General features: G+C 41.2%; 1 protein-coding gene across 1 annotated transcript; it reads left to right on the top strand.

The window, feature by feature from the left end:
- The first annotated feature begins 1,412 nt into the window (after nucleotides 1-1,412).
- Nucleotides 1,413-9,502, top strand: LOC311002212 (protein mono-ADP-ribosyltransferase PARP14-like). Its single transcript, XM_083993488.1, has 15 exons — nucleotides 1,413-1,663; nucleotides 2,306-2,469; nucleotides 2,652-4,739; nucleotides 4,889-5,125; nucleotides 5,245-5,469; nucleotides 5,671-5,737; nucleotides 5,955-6,098; nucleotides 6,208-6,267; nucleotides 6,427-6,603; nucleotides 6,908-7,046; nucleotides 7,172-7,227; nucleotides 7,734-8,450; nucleotides 8,550-8,683; nucleotides 8,763-8,940; nucleotides 9,034-9,502. The coding sequence occupies exons 1-15, from the start codon at nucleotides 1,489-1,491 to the stop codon at nucleotides 9,312-9,314; spliced, it is 4,842 nt and encodes a 1,613-aa protein (XP_083849614.1). The 5' UTR covers nucleotides 1,413-1,488; the 3' UTR covers nucleotides 9,315-9,502.
- Nucleotides 9,503-10,030: the final 528 nt, after the last annotated feature.

Here is a 10,030-nt window from a genome sequence, read left to right as displayed (position 1 = left end):
GCGTCAGTGTTTTATTACTGTATGTGATGTATTTCATAGACTCAACAACAAACAACACAAGAACAGCTGTTTTTTGTTATGGTCAGGCCTGAGGGCTGATTTGCATTCACTGTAAGAATCATTTGGTTGTCAAAATACTTTCACTGAAACTGTTCTTACCTTAATTAAGAATATGAATGTATTAGATACTAGACATATTTACAATGAATCAGTACAATTTAATGATGATAACTGATAAAGTTATGATTGCATACACATATATTTGAAAAATTAAGAGCCCATTGTGTTTTGTTTTATTTTTCGATTGCTGATGTAATTTAATGTAATTTTGGAAGTAAATTTAAAATGAAGGTTTTGTCAGATTTTCTCATATTCCATCTAACAGATCATTCATTTTATCTCATGTTTTAACATATGGCCCATTTCAGAATTGCGGGTACATTTCGAGTTTAGACAAAAAAACAAAAAATAAGAATCATTTTTTCCATTAAACCTTTTTCATTCTCATAGAGAATACTTTAAATTTAACATTCCCAGCATTTGCCAAGCTTGCACCTGTAAGATTTAAAATATTTAATCTGAAAATGTTAATTTTTTCCCATATTTACTACTGGACTAATGCCTGCTTGAATGCAGGATTACAGTTTAACCCTGGTACCCCTGGCTGAGCATATGGCAGAGGGGTTGTGTACTTAGTCAAATTGAGACAAGTTGTTCATTTTATTTTATTTAATTCATCCCATTTTTTGGGATCTGAATTATCTCTCTGGCTTTCAGTATAACTATCAACCTTTGTTTGTTTGAATAGTAGGCCCACACACACACACACACACACACACACACACACACACACACACACACACACACACACACACACACACACGTGCAGACTGGCCATGCAGCAGATCACCTTTACAGCATTTTGAACCATCACAAAAGTAATGCTTTAAGAAAAAAAAATATCAAAGAGAAGGGAGCTTGAATTTATTTATTTTCTATTTTTTAACTGCTGTTTGGATCCTATAAGTGGGTGTATAATTCAGCCTTTTATTATTGATGCAATTGAAGCTCAATATTAAGGTAGACATATATTTGTATGTTGTTGTGCACATCAGGGTCAGCTGGCCTCCTCCAAAGATCACTAGAAAGATCGCAAGGGTGGGGCCCCTAGGATGATTGTGTTGCTCTAAGATATAAGTATTATATCTTTTATTTCACTCTCGTAGTCATATTCATGTCAAGATCTTTAAGATTGTTGCCACTCCGGTTCTTTCAGACCGTCGGGAAACCGCAGGTGCCTTGTTTCCTGGAAGTCACGAGTGTTCCCCCTGACGTCCTAGCCACGGATGAACACCAGAGGGCGCACCCGGCCAGCGGGCTGGTGGCATTAGGGGAAGGGCGTCCATGACACAGCCGCGTCTTGCAACCTCATACTTACCAGACGAGTAGTATATTTGAATACATCAGATCAAGTGTTTGCAGTGCACCATGGAGGACAGTTTCAAGTATGTGGTTTTCTTCGAGTGCCCCAATCTGGACCGAGAGCAACGAAGGAAGATAGAAAATTATTTCCAAGTTCGCCGAAAATCAGGAGGAGGACAATGCAGCTCACTGACAAACACACATGATAAAGTTTACAGCATCGCTTTTATGGAGCGAGAAGGTGAGTTAAGTGATTTTTGAATATCGATATTGATTTCCTCAAATAGGTCGTCTTGTTGTGTTCAAGTGAAAGTAACGAAGAGGCATGTTGATCCTACTCTTTTAATATTACTTTTTAAACAAAATAAAACAACATTATTGTTTTCAACCCCAGTTTCAGACTGTTCTCTGGTTGTATGTTTTTTCTTGTCGAGTTTAGTCTAACAACTGACAAATTTCCTTTAGTTTCACTTTCACTCTCTTCAGACAGCTGATGTAACACTAGGAATCTTAATCATCTCATCGACATAGATTTTGATGTTTGAGTCATATAAACATTTTAACATGAGCAAAATAGGTTTGCAAATCATAGTTAGGCTTCATGTTAGGAATTCAACATATACAATGCTTGTCAGTTTCATAAATTACGTAAGGGTTTAAGAAGACGGCAGGCCAGTGAAGACAGTGGACTATGGCCCTAAGGCACAGGCATTTAAACGGCCTGTAACTCTTTCTATGCTGGAGCAGGAAACAACATCTTTTCAAAGTTGCTTTCCTTGTTGTTCTTTTTCACTGCTTTGTAGCTCTTTGTGTTTAATGGAGGAATGTTGTTTGATGCCCATGTCCAAGATCCTAACAAGTATATCCACTATTTTTGTCTCAGCTCAACAAAGAGTCCTGGAGAAGTGCACACATGAGTTGGACTTTGCTGGTGGCCCTCTGGTGCTGACTGTACGAGGCAGCCCAGAGCCTTGCAGCTCCTCTCCCAGCACTACCTTGTCTCCAGACCCATCTGATAGTGGAAACCAGGATGTAAGCACTTCCAAGGTTAGTGTGGAAAACCCTCCAAAATATGTTTTATCAGTTTATGTTGCACACTACAGATAAGATTTTTTTTAGCCCACTGTCACTGATATGAATTGATTTATCACAGGACTAATGTATTAGACAGCATTTGCTTTAATAAAAAGGTGCTCATAATGATGTGACAACTGAATGTATCTTTCCAGCAACAGAAACAGCAGTCCATTCTTGGTTCAAGCCTGCCACCAAGTGGTGAAGAATATGAACTACAACTTGATGGATCCCTCCTACGTTACCTCAAAGAATGTTCTGAGGCCGGGGCAGAACTAAAGAAAGAACTTGCCTCTGTGGACTGTTCTGCTCAGCTTTACCCAGATGAGGGGAAAGTTTTAGTTAAGCGTATGGCTCAGCCTTGTGCTGCAGACAAAGGTAGAAAATGGAAAGCTGAGTTAGACAAACTCTTTGATGCTTATCTATGCCACTATGAGGTGGATCCTCACAAAGTCAAAGCTTTGCTTCAGTCCTGCAGCTCAGGTCAGACCACAGATGATGTGAAGGTGTACAGTGAGGGCGTGCTGGCTGTTGTGGTCGGGAAACGTGTTCAGGTTGATGCCAGGCTCAAGGATGTGGCGGTGTCGACTGTTCAACGTCAAGGGTCACGTTCAGTTGAGAAGCAAACTAGCATTCGTCGACTGGGTGAAGCCAAACGCCGCCTCCTCTGGGATGAGATTGTACGTGATTTGGGCAAAGATTTTCCAGGAGTTAAGGTCACACAGGGTGATGCAGGTCAGGTAGTTCTGGAGGGTTCTGCAGAGGATATCCTTGAGGCTGGAAAATGGATTTCTGATAAGGGCAATCTTGTGTTAGAAAGAACTGCTTCTAACAAGAGCCCACATCTTCTGGCCTTTTTAAGGAAGGCTTATGGAAGCCCAAGGATGCTGGTTGACTTTTTAGGAGTTTGTGATGAGGTGGAAATAGAATTACGAGATGCAGAGTTATGTCTCTTCTCCCTCTCTGCTGATAAATTGGATGTTGCAGAAACAGCACTGCAGAGTGAGTTCATGGAAGTAAAGATTGATGTTCCTAACTGTACTGCTGTGCCATCTGAGCTTCGGGAAAAGCTTAAGTCTAAGACAAATGAGATGAACCACAAGCAATGTAGGGCTCAGGTCTTGTTTGGCTCAGGCAGCCAAGTTTGCATTCTGGGCCACACCAAAGAGGTTGAAGAGCTGAGTGAAGTTGTCACAGGGTTTATTTTGGATCACTCATGCGTTGAAGGCAAAATCATTCTCAAATCCACAGAGTTACAACAATTCTTGAAGGAACTGCTGCAGCTACACAATTTTGACTTTTCAGGGGTTACCTTCCATCCTTTGACCTCTTCCTCAGGACCCATGGTGGTGCTGGAGGGCCCATCCAACAGGGTGACTGAGGTCAGGAACAGGCTGGGTCCATTTCTTGACTCCCTTGTTCAGGGCAGCATTACCATAAACATGCCAGGGGCTGTAAGGTATTTTGAAAGCCCCTCTGGAAGGGAGAACATGTTAAGTGTTGCTCATTCTCAGAAGTGTCTCATACTTCTTCAAGACCAATCTCACAATGCTAGACAGAGTTCTGGTAATGGGGGAAGCTACACCCTTTGCGATGGGCTCCAGGTGCTGGTGTGTCAGGGTGACATCACCAAACAGGATGCTGATGCCCTGGTTAATGCTGCCAATGAAGATCTGGACCACTGTGGAGGTGTTGCTGCTGCACTGAGTAAAGCAGGTGGTCCTGAAGTACAGAGGGAAAGCAGGGCATTAATAAAGCAGATTAGGAAAGTTCCCACAGGTGATGTGGTAGTGACCACGGGGGGTAATCTTAAGTGCAAGACACTTCTGCATGCTGTTGGACCTTCAGCTGGAAGAGCAGGTGGTAGAGAACGGTCCTTGCTTGAAAAAACTGTCCAGTCTGCACTGAATATGGCAGAAATGATGGAGTTCAAGTCCATAGCCATTCCCTGTATCAGCTCGGGTATATTTGGTGTTCCTCTTGCTGTGTGCTCAGAGGCTATTGTAACTGCTGTAAAAAAGTTTGGTAGTCAGGAAGGGCGAAGTCTGAGGAGAATCATATTGATCGATAACAGACTCGAGGTGGTGAGGGCCATGCAGGAAGCATGTGATAGGCTTCTTCAAGGGATAAGTTCTGGAAACACTACACCAAGTGATGAATTGGGAGGTGCAGCTGCCCAAAACACAGCAAGAGGAGATGGTGTCCAAGTTGAGGTTGTTCAAGGAACCATTGAGACCCAGCAGGTGAGAAACTCTACTCAGATTGATGTTGTATTGATATTTTGATACTTGGTTCAAGAATTCTCTGATACAAATATTCTGTTGCCAGTGGTGGTTAGGATCATTTAAATGTCAACCTTAATGAAATTAGATTTTTTTATCTGCTTTGGTAGGTGGAGGTTTTGGTGTCTCCTATGGCTGGCCATGATCCTCTCTCTACCCGTGTTGGAAATGCTCTGTCCGGAGTGGTAGGACCCCAAATGGCTGACAAGTTTCATAGACATGCAGGAGGAGCAACACTGCCTGGCGACATAGTCTTGGTGGATAGTTTACCTGCACTTCAATCTAAGGCAGTGGTCTTCCTCAATCTTCTTCCCTGGGATAACAAGCCAAATGGAACTGCAGTCCAGGTGAAGTGCTGTATTTTCATAGAGTTTTGTGCCACCACTTTACTTTCATTTTCTTCTACTCTTAAAACTCTGCTTAAAAACTAAGACATAGCAACCTGCATAATGCTTGAATCTTTCAGGCTTTGAGACAAGGGATAAGAAAAATTCTGGCCTCCTGTGGGATCAGAGGCCTCACTTCAGTTGCTCTGCCTGTGCTTGGGACTGGTGCTGTCTTGCGTTTTCCTCACAGCGTGGCATCCAGGGTTCTTCTGGAAGAGGTCCATGTATTTGAACAGAACCAAATCAGTACATCACCTTTCAGAGTCCGTGTTGTCATTCACCCCCAGGACAAAGAATCTAGCAAGGTAAAGGATGCTCAAGCTCTTTGTGATCTATTATGTCAATACTGAAATGAGAACAGACATTTACTCCTCCCGAAACCAACAAGAAGGTCAACCTCGAAACAGCTGGAACTATACACCTTTGTAATCATTTAAAGACAACAGCCTGATCACATTTTGTTTTTTTTATGGCATGTAATAATACATTTTACTTTGTCTCTACAGGCCTTCCAGTCTGCTCAGGAAACTTTGCGTCTCAGAAGATTCACAAATGATGCTAACCTAGATCAAGGTCAGTCTGAACACTTTTTTGGATGCACATACATTGTGAGCAGGCTGGAGGCAACGTGGATTTTGGTTGAGTTAGTCTCCTGGCAAAAATATCTGGGTCTTAATCCACAATCATTTGCTCAGAGGCACTTGATTTAATATTCATTTCCATAAGATATTGATGCTGCTGATTTGTTTGAAGCTATCAAACAGTCATCATACACCTTTTTTTTCTGTAGCCTCCTTTTACCGCTATGTCTCAGTGACTGCTGACGAGGTCACAGCCATGATGGGCAGAGTCAAACTTCAGATGATCCATGGTGACATTGTAAATGAGGTCACAGATATCATTGTCAACACTACTGACTTCAACAACCAGTCTGGTATGAAATAACTGTTTTGAATTAATCAATGAAAAGAAATATGCTCATCAATGCAGTAGCCTATATTATCCAAGGTTTGAAACTAACTGTGTATTCTTGAACTCAACAGGTGTCTCCAAAGCTATTCTGACTGCCGCAGGGCCTATTGTTCAAGCAGAGTTAGCACGAGGTAAGTCTTAAGGATTGACTCAAAAATATTTTAAACATAACGATAAGAATTGATCTCCTACAGGTTAAACTGCAAGTTCAAGTTCAATTTCAGCATCCTGTTTCATGTGTATTTTCAGTTTATGCATTTAAAAGCGCAAACATGTTTTTTTTCCATCAGCGGGCCTTCCAGCAGACCTCATGTGCACCACAGGACCTGGGCTACTTGGCTGTAAAGAAATTTTACATGCAAGTTTCAGGGCTGACTCTCAGTTGATTCAGAAGAACTGCAAAAAGATACTGAAGCATTGTGAGAGCAAAGGCTACCACTCAGTAGCCCTCCCAGCCATCAACACTGGTTTGTACTGCAGGAATATGCATGACTGGTTGTGTTAATAAGTGGTTGTGTGTATATCTGGATCCTGAGAATACTTAATTTTTGACGTGTTAATCAAACATAAGGCAAAAATAACTTGTTATTGATAGATGAAGGTTAGACATTTTAGTGGGTTAGTAGTATTCTCTAAATTAAGTTTACACTCTAAAATTATAAATTAGATAATTTAAGTGATTAAAAAAAACACTGATAGTTAGCAATAGTGGCACTTGAAGATATTAAATTAAATACAGGATTCACAACCATTGTGTTTATCTCCCATCAGGTGCTGCTGGTATGGATCCTGTAACAGCATGTAAAGCCGTGCTTGATGGCATGGCATTGGCTATTAGGAAATTGAAACCAAACTCCCTTGCACTCATCCGCATTGTAATCCTGCAGCAACCGGTCTTCCAGGCTTTCAGGTCAGAGAAAAATCTTGTCCAACAGCAACATGCAATTGACAGTTACACAGTTTTTACATGGAGTGTCTTTCCCGCAGTAAGGGTTGCTTGGTTTAAATGACCTGTCCTCTGACATGCTTTTGCAGATCAGAGCTGGAGAAACGCTTGGGACAACCTGCTCCTGGTGGCCTCAGTCTGAGAGGTTTGTTTCCATGTACTAGGCTTGAAAACTGTGTACAAATCTCTGTTACATTGTAGCACTACACAGATACCGATCACCATTGTTCTTTAGATTTTTTTTTTTTTTTGGTTTGAACATTCATAGTCAAGTCATGTTGTTCACCTTTTCGCCACAAGGTGATATCAAAGCATAATCTATCAGAACACTAAACCAAAGAGGCAAACCCAGCAGATTAAGTAAACTACAAAGGGTCTTGCACTACTGTTCTCTACTGTTGATCTTCCCAATTAATTCATATTCCTCAACACGGTATAAGATCTAGTGTATAGATCATATGTATTATTTGGAAACAATGTTAAAGAACCTTTTTTTTATTCTGTCATATTAGCAACAAGAATATTTTTATTTTATTTTATACACAAAACTTAAAAAAAACATTGCAGCTGATTGGTAAATCTGAATATTGTGGACACTGTATAAACACTTTTCATCTTCTTTCTTTCTTCTTTTCCTTTTTTTGGGTTTAGAAAGAGCAAAACAGAAGCTAAAACAGTGGCAAGAGAAGCATTCAAAAACCTCTGCAGCTTCAGCTCGACAAGGACAATCCTTCATCTCCTCAAATCCTCAGCCAGCTGTACTAAGTGTGATTTGTTGTGGTCAGGACATCATCACAACTGTCAAGAGAGATTTAGAGAGAATCCTGCAGAAGCAACTGGTAGACAGGGCAGTGAATGTGCAGGATTTTTCCAGGCTTGATGACATGGAGCTGGAAGCTGTGTTAGCAAAAGTCAGGGTCTTAGGAATAAGTGTGGAACAAAGACATCAAAGATCTGGAAGTGTGGATAGTGACAGAGCAGGAAACACTGCTGGAGCTCAAGCTAAAGATCGCTCAGGGTCAGGAAAAGATGTCTATGTACTGAGAGGCCTAAAAGAGGACGTTTTAAGTGTCACTGAGCTTGTAAACACAGTAGTCCACAAAGGACTTTGTGAAGACCTCCAAGACAAAGAAGAAGCAATGTTGGCTCTTAACGTCCAGTGGTCGATTAAAGACATCGGTGGAACCTGGCATGAGCTGAGCCTGCGAGACAACTATGTGCTGGAGGACGCTCACATAACGAAGAAAGCATGTGTAGATGTGGTGGCACCAGATGGAAATACGGTGAATGTGAACCTGAGAACACAAGAAGGCACAAACTGGCTGACAGGGGTCACATACAAAGTGAAGAGATTGGAGACTGCAGCACGTACGTCACAATTTCCAGTTTTCAGTTTTTACTTTGTGTTCAAACCATTCTCTTTCCATGCTAAAGTCATAACATTGAGTTTTATGACCTCTACTTTAGCCTTGGAGTTGCCGCCAGATTGGGAACCAATGCACGATGAAGTCTTTAAAAAGGTTCTGCTCCAACCTAACTCACAGGAGTATAAGGATGTAGCCCAGGGTTTCCTTAAGACAGCTAACTACAACATTCAAACAGTGAGTATGCTGACTCAAGGCTTTTAAGCATGAGAAACCTGCAGTTCCCCATAAGTAACTGATTGTCTTCTGATTTCAGATTGAGCGTGTACAAAACGTCTACCTGTGGCATGCCTTTACTGTGTGTAGACAGCGTATTCTTGTCAAGAATGGGCCGGGAGAACTCGGGGAGAAGTCCCTCTACCATGGCACATCAGCAGGGTCATGCAAGTGCATTGAAAGGGATAGATTTGATAGGAGCTTTGCAGGAGCACACGGTAAGGAGTTGTATGATGCACTAGCCTATGTATAAAACAATTGAATTATTTTGAATTTTTGCTAAAAAAGTTGATGTATCTTTTCTCTTGTAGCTGCTTTGTATGGAAAAGGAGTTTACTTTGCAGTCAGTGCAGCATATTCGGCCGATCGCTATTCCCCAGCAGACACCTCAGGCCTGAAGCGGCTGTATGTTGCTCGAGTCCTGACTGGCCGATACACGGTTGGTAATTCTGCCATGAAAGCGCCTCCTCCCCGTGGCACAGACCCCACTGACTGCTTTGACAGTTTGGTGAACAACCAGCAGCAGCCCTCCATGTTTGTAATCTTCCATGATGACCAGGCCTACCCAGAATACCTCATCACTTTTAAATGAAAAGGAAAAATAAGAAACCTCATGGTTGGTGTGGTGAACCAATTACCTTTTTTTCCAGCTCTGATTTTGAGCTAGAATCACTTTATAGGGCAAGAAATTAATCAGGTGTAGTTGCCTCATAACTTCGGCACAGCACGTGCATGTGATGATTCATATCATTCACTGAATGTTCTGTTAGATGATGGTGTACCCCATGTTAGATGATGGTGTACCCCAGAAGCACTTCTTCTCATCAGAGGTTTCTAAAATCCAAATTCAAATTCTAGTCCTAAAATGAATAATAAAAATAAATAATGGCTTGGATTTACTGTATATTGCGCTTTTCATGGCATCCAAAGCACTTTACAGAAACAATTATTCATTCATTCCACATTCACACCAGTGGTGGTAAGCTACGTCTGTAGCCACAGCTGCCCTGAAGTTGTGTGCAATAGCCTTGGCAAAGAGTGCAATTTAAGATTTACATTATTTAAATTTATTTTGTTACATTTAATGAACTTTTAAGCCAATGATACTGGTTATACTTTTATGTCTGTCTTCATCTCATTATTAATCCAGGAAACATAATATTTTTGAACATGATGTTTTTATGTCAAGTGTTGTGTATAAAGCTAAAACAAATTTAAATACTGTGTAGAGCAAGCTTTAATTCCTTTACTTTTAAAATGATGAGGTAGCACAGGTGGAAACTAGCCTGGACACGGTAATAGATTTAG

The sequence above is a fragment of the Trachurus trachurus genome, assembly GCF_905171665.1.
Source record: "Trachurus trachurus genome assembly, chromosome: 18".
Lineage (NCBI taxonomy): Eukaryota > Metazoa > Chordata > Actinopteri > Carangiformes > Carangidae > Trachurus > Trachurus trachurus.
Note: the sequence above shows the minus strand (reverse complement) of the source record. Positions and strands in the feature narration are given on the sequence as shown.